Source organism: Sardina pilchardus, chromosome 14, assembly GCF_963854185.1.
Source record: "Sardina pilchardus chromosome 14, fSarPil1.1, whole genome shotgun sequence".
Taxonomy (NCBI): Eukaryota; Metazoa; Chordata; class Actinopteri; order Clupeiformes; family Clupeidae; genus Sardina; species Sardina pilchardus.
This window is the reverse complement of record NC_085007.1, coordinates 31,291,618-31,307,411: the sequence shown is the minus strand read 5'-3', so window position 1 is coordinate 31,307,411 and position 15,794 is coordinate 31,291,618. Positions and strand designations below refer to the sequence as shown.

Here is a 15,794-nt window from a genome sequence, read left to right as displayed (position 1 = left end):
TTGAAATCCAGCTCTGCAGTTCAGTGCCAGAAAATAAAATGCAAAACAGACAATCCATGGAAACAGAAGATGTAAGAGCAAGAAGATAAAAAAATGGTTTCCACTGTATGGTAGAATGCTCAAATTTGCCGTCGTGGTCCACAGGAGCAGAGACGAGTCCAACGGTAGAGATGGCCAGCCTCTCTCCAGTGACTGCCGGCTCACAGCAAAAGCATGACTCACTGATCTGAGAAGATCCTTCTCAACAAAAGGCTCACTGAACACTGCAAATCACTTCCTGTTACAAAAAAATCCTCCCACTTACAGCACACTAGAACCAATCAATTCTCAAATTTCGCAGACTGATGCTTCCTCTCGGCTGCAGCAATGATTTTTTCCTCTTAATTCATCCGTGTTGAACCGATGAAAGGGAAAATGTAACAGAAAATGGGAAATATATATATTTTGAAAAATCAACCCATTTACTGGTTGCTCCATTGTCTGTCAATCAGTTCTCACCATGAAAAACATTTTCTATTCAGTTCATTTTTACAGGAAAAATATGTCCATCAGGCACTGAATAGCATGAAAGATAACAGCAGATACCCATAAGTAAGCAATTCAAAATGCAACGTTCAGATGATCTCAAAGTATTTTCATAATCATATTGCTTACCGCAAAGTCTTTATCCTTACATTCACTAAAAATCTGATCTCATCTCTTCTGAGTGATGACATTAAACCCCTTTAACAGAACAGAAAAAAATCACAATCAAAATCTAAAATGGTAAATACTGTATCATATTGTGTAAATCCAATAGTGTTTAACTGTAAGTACTGATGCCAACATTAAGAAATATAGGTATATTTATTGCCCACGAGTTCAATAGCTAACCTGGAAATATTAGTTGCCTTACGTAATCTTGCAATACCCACAATAAGTGTACAGTTACAATAAATTAGTAAATATATAAAATCAACATACATGAAAGATTTTCTTCCACTCTTCAGCAGTGAATGTTTTTCTTTCTTCATTACACAGTCTAAAATCAAAGCCTAAACATAGTCACCTACGCTGTTATCCTTTGAATAAATTCCTGCCTTTACTGAAACAGCCAAGCTCTTGTGTTGAATTTTTTTCTGAATAATTCATCAGCACATAACACAATGTTAAGATGTGATCACAGCAGACAGGCTGGAAAACCATGACCACACAAGACTACAGCTATCACAAGCTCTTGTCAAAAATTAGCCAAGCCATCTCTACAGCCATCAACAATAAACCCACAAAAAACCATTCATGTAAAAGGTCCAGAGAAGTGTGAATCTGGAGACAGACAGTCATTCATAAGCTTCCTGCTCTCGCCTCCTGCTGCAGCATTCGTACTGCAGTGCCTCCCAACATCTTCCTGCCTGCTAAAAGGAAAAAAAGAACACGCACGTTTGCTCTCTCCCGCTTGGAAACAACAGCAAAACAGAGATGAGGGCTCCGGCTGAATGCAGCTTGAAAGAGACAAAGGGAAAAAAACACAAAAGGAAAGACAAAAACAACGGCAAGGAGAGGTGATGTTGAATATTATTTTCGCTTCGTGTGAATGGGAAAGCAGCTCGCATACCAATGTTTCTGTGAATGGAGAGAGGCCTTTCTGCCTCTGCAAGGCAATCCCTGGGGATCTAATGGTTCTGTCCAATCAGAGGAGGGCTGGATGACTCATTCAGGGATGGCTTGCAGAATAGTGGAAGAGACCATTACAAGCATACATGTAGGTGGTCACATGTTTCATTTCTATGTAGCTAATTGAATGGTATTTTGAAGCTGCTTTGAAATTGAAATGGTGCTATTATAGTTTTTTTCTTTGATAATTACAGAAGCATGTTTTCTAAAGCCACATAAATGCTGCTTAGTATATATAATTTCTGCTGTCGCAGTATGATAAATGACAGATGATTCATCAGTTTTGTGTCTGTAGGTTTTGAGGACATAGAATATCAATTATATGTCTGGTAAATTATTCAACAAGCTGCTGAAATGGTAGTAATTTACATATTATTCTACACTTTTACTTATACAGAGAATATATGGTCAGCGAATGCTTTTTGATGGTCTATAGTCTGCTCACAATTTCATTTCAAGTTTCTAAATATATTTTTAAATTAACACTTATTTATACACGGTCATATGCAATCCAGAACTATCAGACAAATTATCATGCTATTTGATAAAAAAAAAAAGTTATTGCTTTCTTGATATTGTGGTGCGATTGATCTGTTGTAAAAATAAACATCCATAGCCTTAATAACCTGATTGACTGATTCAAAATCAGTTGGAATCTTCAATCTGGCCTATAGCATTAAATATAACCATGGGCTGGCAAATGCATAAATAGTCATTATTTCACTTCTGATGGGGAAAAAACCCTCTAAATTAACCCAACATGCTGCATGGGTGACAGGCCAGAAAGTGTGAAATATTGGCATAATTCTTTAAACATCAGCATATTTGTATTAACTGGTATGGTTATATACACTAATATAATAAATAATAACATAAGAACTTCTGACTGGTTTATCTACAAGGCTTTATGTGTTTTTAAATAATTAATACTTAATAAAAACAATTCATAGCCTACTGTATAGTTTTCGTTGTACACTTCTTCTCAGGGGTTAATCAAAAAACGACTTGCTTAAGGTGAGGTATAGGATCTACTACTGGCATGTACAGTAGTAGGCATAGCTACAGATCAGGCGTTCAACCAACCAGTACCTCCCTTTCCTAGGGTGCATTTCATGCAGCGTTTATACGTCCTCCCTCGCTCCTCGATGCCTCGATCCTCACTGATCTGCATAAAGAATGATGGGGGGGAAACAATGGGATAGTCTATCCAGTGTTAGTTATAGATCAGTGGGAACGCCCCTCGAGGATCGAGCATCGAGGATCGAGGAGGCATGTTGAGAGGCACCCATAGTGTGCGAGAAGCTATGGTGGCTGCCAGGTGTCAAAAGCACAACTGTTTTGGTTGGTCCATCCTGGGCTACTAGAAACAAAAATGTGACAGGCTCAGTGGAAGAGGGTCTTCTCCCTATACAATTAATTAAATGAAAAGGGCTTATGACTGAAATAACAATTATTTTTGGTGCATTCCTTTCCATTTATGTTCCCTTAAATCCACACCAGTAAAAGTAGGCTACTCTTTTAATCGATCATTTACAAATAGCCTAGGCCTAAATGTCAAGGATTAGGCTATTTCCATCAAGTCCACTTCTAGTTGATATATTAGGTTGATACATCCAAACAGTAGGTTGATATGAGCTCAACCACTTTTTTGGAAGGCAACTTTAAAGTACCATGGGCTAGGCCTACATCTTTATGGTTTTTGCAGGGCTTGTACGTTTACTTGTAGGCCTACTTGGCTCGCAAGCTACTTGGGCATTTTATAAGATAGCGTATTCATTTTTAGAATGACATGATGGGCCTATCTCACGATAAAATGGTGTAGTCTATCCTGGGCTACTGTAAAAACAAAAATGGGACAGGCTCAGTGGAGGGTCTTCTTCCCATACAATGGGCTAATGAATGGCTAGGCTACGCTTTAAATTGATCATTTACAAATAGCCCAGGCCTAAACTAAACGTCAAGGATTATTTCCATCAAATCTTTACTTATAGTTGATATTAGCTTGGTAGTTCAACATCCAAACAGGTCAACCCCTTTTTTGGAAGGCAATTTTAAAGTAAAATGGACTAGGCGGCCTACAGTTTAAAGGTATCCTCAAATTCTTTGATATTCTTGGCCTAGCCTAGGCTTCAGGAGAAATACCTTGAGCATAGTCCCACATTGGCTATTCAGTTCTGTGTTCCAGCCCATGAATTAGAATAACATTCTGGGCTTATTGTGAGAATATAGGCTACATTTAAAAGATAATCAATGTTGAGCCTGACTGTAAAAAGTTGGCTTCTATTTGTCTTCAGTTTGCTGGCTCGCAAGGATACTTGTCACTAGTTGTCCATGGGCATTTTATAAGCTAGCATATTCATTTTTAGAATTGCATAATTATGAAGATTTTTTAGCTAAACCTTAGGTGTTAGGCCCCCAGCAGTTCCAGGGCCCAAGGTAAAACTGAGTGGTCTGAGTCTGACAAGTGGGACTAGGATGCTCGTCACCTACTTTTCTTTTTAGGCCGTAGGTCTAGGCCTGTAGTCTTGGGTATATAGTGTTATTCAGACATTGGCAGTAGCATACAGCTGGAAATAGTCTGTGAATATAGCTAATACGTAGAAGGATAGAAGAATACGTACGAAAAATTTGGTGGTATTGTTTGTTGAAAGAATTAAGCAAGGAAAGGTACCGTCTATGTCGCAAAGTTACTGGTTTCACTCCACTCGTTCCACTCTCTCTGGCTGTCTGACTGCCCCATTGATGTTGCCAAGGCAACTCCCCTTAAGGCAAAAGCGTGGCCTAGATCATGTGATTTTCTACAACCAATGATATGCTTGTTGGTCAAATTTCACTGCACGTTTAAACAGAATCGGTTGAAACCAGCGACTCGTGGGGGCTACGATATTTGTGTAAATTGTCTTTGAAAGATTGCAATCTATCACTATTGGAATATAACGCTTCCCTGCCACAAACATGTCAAAACAAATATACTACTCGGATAAATACACCGACGAGCATTATGAATACAGGTAAACTTAAACAGTTAGTGAACTATGATATCTAAAGTGAAGCTAGCCAACGTTAGCCACATACAGTCCATGGTTAGCTATCGTACTTTTGAATTCACATGCCTAACGTTAGTTGGCTAGCTAACGTGTCAAGCTAGAAAACTTTTAGCTAGTAAAAAAATGTTTAACTGATGCGACGCAGTTATTTAATGTAACGTGGACTTTCATGTTAATGTTACTCGATACTAATGTGTATTGCACAATAACATTAAACGTTAACGAGAACACAAACGTATTATCCAAAGGCGAGTTATTAGATTAGGTAAGGTTAACTTGATGTTAGCTGACTAGTTGTCTTCACTGAGCAGTCAACAAAAAGGAAATTGTGTTGAGGGAATGATGTGAATTGGTTACAGATAACTGATCCTGCTTCTTAGTTAAGTTAACATACAGTACATTTATGAGTGTATATCCAGTGTGAAAGCTGAACGTCCACGAGAAACGTCAATTGCATCACTGAAGTGAATGCACCTTTCTTGTCAATGACTTGAAGTGATGTTTCAACGTTAACATGAAAGTGAATGTTAATTAAATGTATAGTCAAATGAGCTCAGCGTAGGATGCTTATTTTGTACAGTATGTTGTGATTTAACGTTACTGTTTCGTGCAGGCATGTCGTATTACCTCGAGAACTGGCGAAGCAAGTCCCCAAATCACACTTGATGTCAGAGGATGAGTGGCGAAGACTTGGAGTGCAGCAGTCACTGGGTTGGGTACACTATATGATCCACGAACCAGGTGAGACCTTTGGAAATGATGGCCTAACTGACCTGCACCATACCACAGACTAATTATGAACTTGTTTGATTGTTACATTTTTGCCTCCAGAACCTCATATACTCTTATTTCGAAGACCTCTTCCAAAGATGTGATGCGTGCAGAGAAGTGCAGCCCCTGGAACAGCTGTGCGCTTAATACTGGTATTCAGTGAATACTTGCACCCCATCAACCTAATGCCTCCTGTGCACACGCTGTGTTATCTCAGCAAAGAAGCTCAGTTGGATCACAAGTTGTGACAGTTGCATTGCTGTAGCATGGACACTTAGGTCCAGAGGAATTGCTATTGTATTACCAATGTACCCATAATCTGTTGATCATGTGTCAAATAAATATGTGAATATAATAATCAGAGCTGTTAATCTTGATGCTACTATTGGTACAACTTTGCTGTTGGTAAATTTGCCATCCAGGGAAACATCAAGAAACTCTGACTTATAAAAATATGAAAACCTCTACTATTGTAAATGATTTTGAGTAAAACTTCTGTTTTATATACAAGGCATCATAAGTGTATCCTATTTTTAAAGTTGGTGCATGTGGCAGTGCCTCGTCTGGATTTGTAAACTGATTCAGGTGTCTTTATAACTTCTAAGTCCACTTCTCAGAACCACTGTGCCTACACAAAAACAAGAGTTGAGCTTTTTTTTCTTCTGTGCCTGATGAGTGTTGTCCATATATGTGTTGATAAAAGATAGTGGCAAACATGGTGTATGTGAATATCAGGGTTTTTTTTATTATTTTTTTTATCACATCATTTCCTTAGTCTCCTTAATTGTACCTGTTCACATAAATGTAGTCTTGGCCAAATTGATGGTATTGTTTTACCTTTCTAGGTATACCCAGGTTTAGAAATGTGTCCATTAGGCCATTCTTATATGGAGCACTCATAAAACAATGATGGGAAGGTTGTTGTCTATCTTCTGTGGTTTGAATGTTGCGACTTGAAAATAAACCCTTTTTTATAATTTTTTGTAAGTGTGGTGTGATTTCTGCTATTACCGCTAGAGGGTGCTGTTGGCCAAACAATTCCTTTTTACATCAACATAACAAAAAAGCACATAGTGCCCAATGTTGGAAGTTAAAGGGGAAGAAGTGTTTTACACTTTACAATTGCTTTACATATTGGCTTATTGTTTCTTGGTAACTAACCACACTAAGTCTGGATCACAACAAATACCTGAATGAAAATGTTGACTAATTAATCAGATGAACATCTTCAACTGCTGTCTAAATACCATGTGCGACAAACTTTACAGAGTAAAGCAAAAAGCAAAGATTTCACAACTTCAGATTGCTAATGCTTTACTCAGCTTTAACAATTCCAGATAACTCCATTTATTCATATTTGGTAAGAGATCAGATGGATCTGAATGGTTACCGACAATATTTCAATAACATTTATTTGGGAAAACAATGGAAAAAGGCAAGAGAATACAGAACAATCTTTGTCCTACACAGGAATTCCTAAACCAATAAATTGTGATTAATTGTCAGAACCACAGGCAGAAAGCATAACCTTCAACACAATAACCACAAAGATGTGGTGGCTGTTGATAGTCAGCTGGTTGTGCTGGTTTAAGGCTTTTCTCAACTCCGTCACACATGTGTTACTAGAATGCAGTGCATCCCTCAGTTCATCCTTCCCCTGTATGCGAGGCAGGTCAGCTCTAGTGTATGCTGTGAACCTCAGCAGGTGAGTGTGTGAGCAGATCATTTTAGCCCTCTGTGTCTCGTCCCTGACGCTGGTACACATCCACCAGAAGTTGGTGCCTGGAGGTTCAACCATTGCCAATGGACATCTCTGAAATCTCAGATGATGCCTTGTCCATCACAGCTTTCCTGTGAGAGTAAAAGGAATCCAGTGTTATATCAGAACAAATTAGGAAGTGTTAAAAAAAACCTTCATGACGCAGACAACAATAGATTTCCAGATAGATTTCAACAATAGATTTCCAGATTCCAACAATAGATTTTCAGGGACACATTACTGAGCCTTACACTAACATGTGCAACATCTGCATGACAGTCTTTTCATAGATCTGATGGGAATAGTTTAACAGTGCAAGAGTTGTACAACAAATAAGATTTCATGGTTCAGAGCTTGTGGACTGGAGAGATCGTTCATTGTTGTTCAGAGATTTTTCTTATTTTTTTTTTTTAAATGAGGCAACTTGCAAAAAAAAAAAAAAAACCTGAAGGCCTGAATCTAACAGCGGATGCCACTTCCCATCCGGGTATGTCATAGAATATTGAATATTGAAAGAAAGGTAACATCAAAACAAAACATTTGACTTAAGCCCAACGCCAACCAGAAGCGTAAGCGGCTTTACTTGAGGATGTCTACCTACCCATGCTTTTTTCCACCTCTGCAGCAATTTTTCATGGTCCGTCAATGCACTTCTCCATTCGCTCATGTCTCTGGAGATATCTGTGTCTTCATCTATTCATAAACAGCACATTTCAATGGGCCTTACAGAAGGCTTAAAACATTTTCATGTGCCAATATCCTAGCCCCATACAAAATGAAAAAGGATATGTCCCAATGTTGGAGTGCGTGCTGCTCAGGCTTTCCCATACCCATGCCATGCCATGCCGTGCCATATAGTCATGCAGTGGCACTGGGCTGACCAAGTTAAGAGCAACCACACAGATCTCCATCTGCAGGTAACTTACTGAGGTTATATGCTGCAAACACTGTTTAGAGGCCCCAACTGAGTTTTCATGCAATGTGTCCATGCAGATTTGCAACCAGCGGAGTGCAGTGGCTACCTCGGCGACTGATGCGGATGTGTGCTTCAGCAGTGTCGTTGCCAGTGTTTGCTGTGGCAGTGCACCGGTAGTGGGAATCCTTGGTCAGGTGGGTCTCCTTCACCCAACTGCTGAGCAAAACAGTCCCCTGGGCAACAATAAGCCTGTGCTCAGTGACGGACAACAACTGTGTCCTCTGTCCATCGACCAGCCAGTGAATGTGCACATCACTGGGACCTGAGGACAAACAGCAATTCAGGGAGACATGGCATTCTAACCAGATGACGTGACAAAAGAACCTCCTCTAGTCAAGGACTATTACATTACAGGCTCACTCTCCACTTCTAGAATGCATTCACCTTTATACTGTTCTGAGCACATGCCTGGTGCAAAGGAGTTTTTGTTTCATATCAGAAATATGCAAAGATAAGGAAAGTAGTATTATAAGCAGTATTATTGATATATATAAAAAACTATTTCAAAGTAATACTGATTTTAATTACATGAGCACACATTTATGTAATCTCTAGTTACTTGGCATTGCTTTAGTATTGCTTTAATTTAACAATCAATATTCTGTTTCATTATGCAATAATCTATCAAAATCAATTACGCAAACACACAAACAAACTTTTGCTTCCCCATTTCAGACTGAAAATTACAAGGACAAAGGTTTTCCAAACATTTAAAGTCAAGATTTATTTAGCCTCTCTGTCAACAGTAACCAAAAACTGCAAGATCGTATTTACATCAGATGTATATACCATATGTACAAAATATTTACACTATTTAGGAAGACAAAGAATATGTAGGCATGGAGAAGCTAAAGAATTGACACAGTGATTTTACCCTTTGTTCCATAGAGGCTTCACATGACAAAAAAAAAATATATAAAAAAACAAAACGTTTTATTTTTCCTAACACAGCTGCTCATCATCAGTAGAAGTAGTTTGCGTACATTTGCAGTAAAAGTCAGATTTGCCAGGCATTAGTGGGACAAAAATAATCTGAGAAACCTTATCCAGTTAAAAAAAAAAAAAACACATAATAAAACGGTCGAACAAAATAAATTACTCTGTTGCTTAAAGAATTTCAAAAACCTAGCAAGCTTATATTATATTGTACTTTTACCACTTTAGTGGCGTTAGGAATAATTAAAATAAAAAGTATCATAGGAAGTGGATAGCTCACAGAGTAAGGATCTTACAGACATAATGAGACAGGCCTGAGAGGATGCTTGATGTGTGGAGGAGCATGCAACACATGATTGCAAACAGAGGAGAGGTGAAGGGGTGACAGGACAGAGGTCAAAGGTGCCACTCACCCACAGCTAGGCAGAAGAGCAGGAAAACCTGGTGGGTGTGGACCCCCCAGGCCTGATCCTGCAGCAAGGGCGGGAGCAGCCTCACCACACCCTGCAGAGCGGCGGCGGAGGAGGAAGAGGAGGAGGAGGAGGAGGGAGATGAGGAGGAAGAAGAGATAGAGGGACTACTTCCAGAGGTGCACACAGACGATGTGTCAACGGGAGGAAAAAGGACAGCGGGGGCTGTGAGGGTGACAGAAAGACACATAGCAAGAGAGCCCAGAGGAGGAGAGAGAGAGAGAGGGAGGGAGGGAGGGGAAGGAGAAAGAGTGAGCGTGTGCATGTCAAGGAGGGAATGGATAGGAAGAGAAAAGGAGTGCACTGAGGAAAACAGATGGGAGGTATACCACAGATCATATAAAGATTGAGGAAATGTGAAGTTATGCCTTTTGAAAAGGCTTCAAGAGAAAAATGTCAGTCATAACAGAACTTACCACAGAAACCTACAAAATAAATTCAATAACATTGCTATCTGTATATAAGTATAGTACTTTGAAGTTTAGAGAGAAGATGAGATTCTTCTCACCTGCCATTGTCTAAGAGCGCACCTGACTAATTCTAGGAGACCGTTATAGGAACAGACACCTGCTTAACAAAAAATATCTTTAAAAAAACTTTTCTATTCACAATGATTCAACAAGGTGTTCCATGGCTGCAAATACTTACATTCATGGATAAAAAAAAAAAGAAAAACATAAAATACACAAAAAATACAATTACGAGAGTCCCTTGGTTTAGTGACTTTCTGTACGAGTGCAAAAACCATCATGGAATTCAGCATATTTTTGGTCAGGTGTGGTACCGATTGCTTGTTATGCGTGTTAGTCTCTGGTGGTGAGACGGTACATCTTGCCCAAGCTCCACCTGAATTAGCATAGTCTCCGTTAAAGGGCTGTTAGGAAGAAGTCATGTGAACATTTGAAAAGCGAAGCTTACAGAATGCCACTTTGCAGTCTGCAGAAACATATTCTGAACCACTTCAGCTGTTTGGGTTTCAGCAGTCCTCGTCTCTTTACTAGTCCGCTCAGTCTCCCAGGCAGGGCCCCCCTCTTCTCTGGCCTATGGTTGGCCCCCCATCTCCTCACTGCTCAAGCATTTAATGGTAAGGTTCCAGAACAAAGTCTGATCAAACATCCCTGAGGTTTACCACATGTGATGGACCATGGTCTGGAGGCAGCTGACTGACCAGCGGTCACAATTGTATGTACTGACACACTGAAACATGGAGCCAGGTTTACAGCAACGCCTCTAACGATGAACAAACACATAAGGAAGTACTCCAATTTGGAAAACATCAAGTTCACTTACCAATTTGGTAAATCATGTTTCCAATTTGGAATTAAATTGAGTTGTCTTGCAGAAAGATGCACAAGGTTACACAGGTTGTTCAGTTTAAAGCTAAATTCTATATTACAAAAATTAAAAATACTCTTCATATTGCATCAAGCTCAGGAGGAAGGTTTTGGGGAAAGTGTACATCATCACTAAATGTGACGAGCCTACATACTCTTAAGGTGTGTGAAGGAGCTTGAAATGAGGGACACTAAACTGCCTAACGACTGAACTCTGTGTTTGAATTGCATGATGAGTGGAATGGAGTTTAGCTCGGCCCCCTCACACCAGGCTGCTAGTCCGCGTCTGCGTACTCAATAGGCTGCGACACACAGTCCACGTCAAACGGCTTCTCTTTCGGGGGGCTCTCGTCGCCGTAGCCCTGCGAGGGGATCTGCCCGTTGCCACACTCGGGTTCCGTCTCGTAGCCGGTGTCGCGGAGGGCGCGCAGCTGAGCGCCGTTCTGGAACAGCTGCTCGGTCAGCTCGGGCTTCTCGGCCGCCGTCTCCATGAGCCCCGCCTCGCACGCCGCGTACTCGGGCTGCGCCTTCTTCTGGGTGCCCAGCAGGGCGGCGCGCAGCCGCAGGCACGGCGCGGGCAGGTAGCGCATGTAGCAGTTGTACGCCAGCGCGGCCAGGAAGAGCAGGAAGAAGAGCAGGAAGAGGAAGAGCAGCGCCGCGCTGTTGTCGTGCTGCAGGTACTCGGCCGACGGGTCCAGCGTCTTGGCGCTGGGCTCGTGGCTGGACGCCGGCGCCGGCTGCAGGCCGCTGAGCGTGTGGCCGACGCCGGAGCCGAGGGCGGGGGTTAGCGGGGGCGTTTGCTGGGTGGAGCTGGGCGGGGCGGATGTTAGTGGAGGGGCGCCGGAGGTGATACCATTACCTTCAGCGGGGGCGGTGGGCACGTGCGCCGCCTTGGCGCCGGAGGAGGAGGCCGTGGCGGAGGTGGCGGCGGAGGAGGAGGACGAGGAGCGGGGCAGGTGTCCTGCCGAGCGTGGGTTGACGGGCGCGGGCAGGCTGAGCCTGTAGCCGGCCACCAGGCTTCTGAAGTCCTTGCCGGCGGCCCGCTCCACTGACCAGCACTCGTAGAGGCCCTGCTCGTCGGGGCCCACGCTGTAGATCAGCAGGCCGGTGTCCGACAGCAGGTGGAAGCGCGAGGCCTCGGTCAGGGCGCTGTCGTTGACTCTCCAGTGTGCCACTGCCCTGTTGGACAGCAGGGGGCAGGGCAGCTCCGCGGAACTCCCTGGCTTCACCACCATGTCCTGGTACTCCTTGGTGGAGAGTCTCCTGGCTGCAAACAGAACAAGCTTATTAAGAGGGAATTCAAATGCCTCGGTGCATTCTAGTCACTGTTCATCTGTGTACCTTTCTGAACAACAACATACAAGAATGGCTCGGCTAACTACGGACAACAATCATGAATGGCCTCCATGAGACATTGATTACAACAGAGAGCATCACCAGATACTGTTCATCTGTTGCTCTCCCTCTCCTCCCAAATCCATCTTGTGCCAGATAGCTCAGAGTATTCTGATCACCACTGCTGATAATGCTAGCACACATTGCCCTGATGGCTGCACTCTCCAGCCTTTCTGGAGCAGATGCAACATCCTCATCATATTAGCAGCCTCTCTTCCTGCTCACTGTCAGACATGATCAACTCTTCCCGACTCTGTGACTGTACCTGGGGGACATCGGCCCACGTCACCAGCCAGGCTCTGGATCAAACCACTGTGAAAACAAACCAGAATACAAGCATTGGGATTTGTGCAGAAACAAAAGGTCTAGTCAAGTCAAATAGCTACAGTAACCAATGTAGACAATAAGATGCTGACGGTTCGTGTTACAAAGTAAATCAGTCAGTATTCATTCATCATTACAATATCAAAGGACTTGTTTTCACAGCTCTTAAAATCTATGTGGATCTTCGATAGCAGATGGACATTCAGGCATACCTGAAGTCTGTGACGTCCTGGTTGTAGAATACGTTGAGGCATGAAGAGGAGTGAGGGTCCCAGGCACAGTACGGGTCCCGGGCCAGGATGCAGTCTCCGCAGGTGGGGTACTTCTCACAGAAAGCAGTGGGCGACTGGACCACACCAGAATCCGACCCAGCGTACAAAAACCTGGCCTGCTCCCAAGACATTTGTGCACACATATTGAGCATGATCTCCCGCTACATAAATGATTACACATGTCATTCGCCGGCAGCACAGAAAACACATAATAAGACACAAGTCTGAGCAGCACTGGCCTAAAAGATCCATCAGACTGCAGCGTATCCAGTTTCAACTTGGGCTCTGTGGTTATGAAGATCTGTGTTCGAAAACCACCAACAGGTATCTTATAATGTTTGTGAGGCGGAATGAGAAACAATAGACACACTTGTGGGCACTGGCTGCAAAACGGAAGAATGACTTGTGGTCGTCTGATTGTGCAGACTTGCTGTCTCCATCATCGGAAAAGTTTCTCCTTCCAAGCTAAGTAGAAATGCAGCTGATATTACAAGCGACGGTTATCCTAAACCAGTGGTGTAAGCAAAACGCAATATGAGGATCTGGGGGGATATGGGAAGCGTGGCTAAATGAATAACTAGATGAAAAATAAATCAGGGGAGCGAATGCAATAGCAGGAATTGGACGGTCTCTTGGGGTGCTGGAGAAGTGGCATGCATACGCAGACCAAACTGACCAGCTGTTGCTGATCTAGGCATCTATTATTTCCCTCTTTCCTCTGGCTCAGACGCATGTGTCTTACCCCTTGTGTAGACAGCAGCAACGTCTTAATGGCCTCAGCATTTTTGAGGAGTTGAATTTCCTCCACTGTGTGGACTTCTCCCTCATAAACCACGGATTTGTGCAAGACTCCTTTATCTGGTAAAAAAAAAAAAAAAGAGGCAACCACAGCAGTCATGAGAAATGCAACTAGAACGCTGAGGCAATGCCTCCTCAGACAAACCTCCCCAACATGCGCAGCCAGACAGCAGCTCTCACCTGTCCCTGTGAAGAGGACGTCATACATGTTGTTGTCAAGGCCACGGACCCTTTCCACGGCGATCTGCGTGTAGTTGACGTCTTTGGTGATGAGCCGGGGGCCGTTCCCAATGGGCAGCACTGGGTCCTCCAGCAGCGGGTGGTCCTTCACAAACTGGAGGGTTTTGTCGGGGAGATGCAGCGAGTTGCTGATGTTTTGCAGACGGTTGTGGTTGTTGATGCACTGCAGGAAGAGAGCAGGTTCCTTTGATCAACAACATTCACACGTCTCGTGCTCGCCAGCCCGAGCACTGAACCAACTCAGGTGAGCGCAACAGGTGCACAGAGTTCACCCTCGCTTCCTCCAAGAGCTCTTGTGGAGAACTGAGCAGACATAGAGCTGATTGTAGCAGTAACATTGTGGGAGTCCTTGGCTGTGAAAATGGCAAGAACATGCCTGCTACTTAAACATCAAAATACCTTGACTGACTGACTGACCTAACCAACACTTGCACTGACCATCACCACCACAGGGTTAGTGAGGGGCCCAAATGTTTTGTCTGAGTTTATCTGAGTTCAATCAGTCCTGTGTCTACCTCTGAAATATATAGGTAGGGGAAGGGGGTTACGAGATTCCTAGAAGGGGGCAAGGCAGTGCTTCAAAGGAGAAAAACATGAGTGATATGGAATCTTCTTTGATGTCATGTTGGTATGCACATCAGCCTGTCAGCACTTGCTTACTAGAAAACAGGAACATAACCATGCTGTCTGGACAAACAAGGTAACTTTTTAAGGTGCTATTGTTAACTATTTAATTGACTATCAACACTCATAACTTTTTTATGGTTAGGCTCATTCTTGTGTCACCTTTTCATACTAGCTCGTCATCAGGCTAAATTTAAAGAGACCCTATGCAACTTTTTCATAGTCATAAAATTGCTCAGAAATCATTGTTTTGCTTGACTGACCAGTTTCATCAAAAACAGTAATATTTCCTCCCGCCCCCAGTGTCCCTATCCGCTATAGCAACCTTGCAGTTTCTGCAGGAGACGATCGTTCCTTGTTTACATCTCAAAGTCTGAGACGCGCAAGGAACAAGAAGAACCACGCTTGCAATTTACATATTTATATATAGCCTATATATGTATAAATATACACGCTAAAGCTGTCGGGGAAGCTCTGCAGAGAAATATGCAAGCATAAAACGAGCGAAAACGAAAAACGAAACCAGAGATGAAATCGCCAATCCTGCATAGTTCCTCTTTAAGCTATCTAAAAGCATACATACTTGCTCGCCATGATATATTATGCACTGTGTACTTGCGAGGTGTTAATGAATGAGTTCATATCCGATATGTTTGAGTGTGCTAGAGGCTTGAGGATATGCAAAATAAAATCATCTGAATACAGCTGAAACTGAATACAAGAATGAGATCTATTGTGTGCATGACACCCAACAACGTGGTATTATTAATGCTTTGCGTTATGAAATGCTTTTGTTCAAAAGATTAGGAGATGTAAATGTCTATTCAAGAAGTCATCCAGACAAAGCCTTTGGGTGGCTGTGCTTGTGATCAGATGGCTCAGACCCTCCACTAATCTAGTCTAAAGAGGCAGTCATGAGTGAACACGGACTCACCGCTCCGGGCCGAGGACTGGGCGTGATGCCATTGTATCGAACCCACTTTGTGTGAGACTGTTCCACAGTGGCTTTCTGCATATATTTCCCCTTTGAGAACACTTCCTCCACGGAGGACATGTTGTAGGCACACACTGCTGAAAGGCCAACATTTGCCCTGAAAGAAGTAAACCAGAGGGAAAAACACATTTAACACAAATGTAAAAGAATAAAAAAAAATATATGAAAGATAATTGATGGAGGTTAGAAGTGAAAATCACA

At 42.6% G+C, this 15,794-nt stretch overlaps 2 protein-coding genes across 5 annotated transcripts in view; one reads left to right on the top strand and one right to left on the bottom strand.

The window, feature by feature from the left end:
- Positions 1-4,504: 4,504 nt before the first annotated feature.
- On the top strand, positions 4,505-6,453 carry zgc:86839 (Cyclin-dependent kinases regulatory subunit 2-like). The gene is made up of 3 exons (XM_062553788.1): positions 4,505-4,664; positions 5,314-5,441; positions 5,532-6,453. The coding sequence occupies exons 1-3, from the start codon at positions 4,609-4,611 to the stop codon at positions 5,573-5,575; spliced, it is 228 nt and encodes a 75-aa protein (XP_062409772.1). The 5' UTR covers positions 4,505-4,608; the 3' UTR covers positions 5,576-6,453.
- A 3,383-nt stretch (positions 6,454-9,836) lies between these two features.
- Positions 9,837-15,794, bottom strand: part of sema4d (sema domain, immunoglobulin domain (Ig), transmembrane domain (TM) and short cytoplasmic domain, (semaphorin) 4D) — a 31,572-nt gene continuing 25,614 nt past the window's right edge. For all 4 annotated transcript variants that reach the window (XM_062553785.1, XM_062553784.1, XM_062553786.1 and 1 more), the window contains 6 exons: positions 15,534-15,690; positions 13,916-14,138; positions 13,680-13,795; positions 12,878-13,053; positions 12,607-12,653; positions 9,837-12,213 (listed from right to left, as the gene is read on the bottom strand). In XM_062553785.1, coding sequence (XP_062409769.1) covers positions 11,222-12,213; positions 12,607-12,653; positions 12,878-13,053; positions 13,680-13,795; positions 13,916-14,138; positions 15,534-15,690 — 1,711 coding nt within the window. In that variant the 3' untranslated portion in view covers positions 9,837-11,221. The remainder of the gene's footprint in view (positions 12,214-12,606; positions 12,654-12,877; positions 13,054-13,679; positions 13,796-13,915; positions 14,139-15,533; positions 15,691-15,794) is intronic.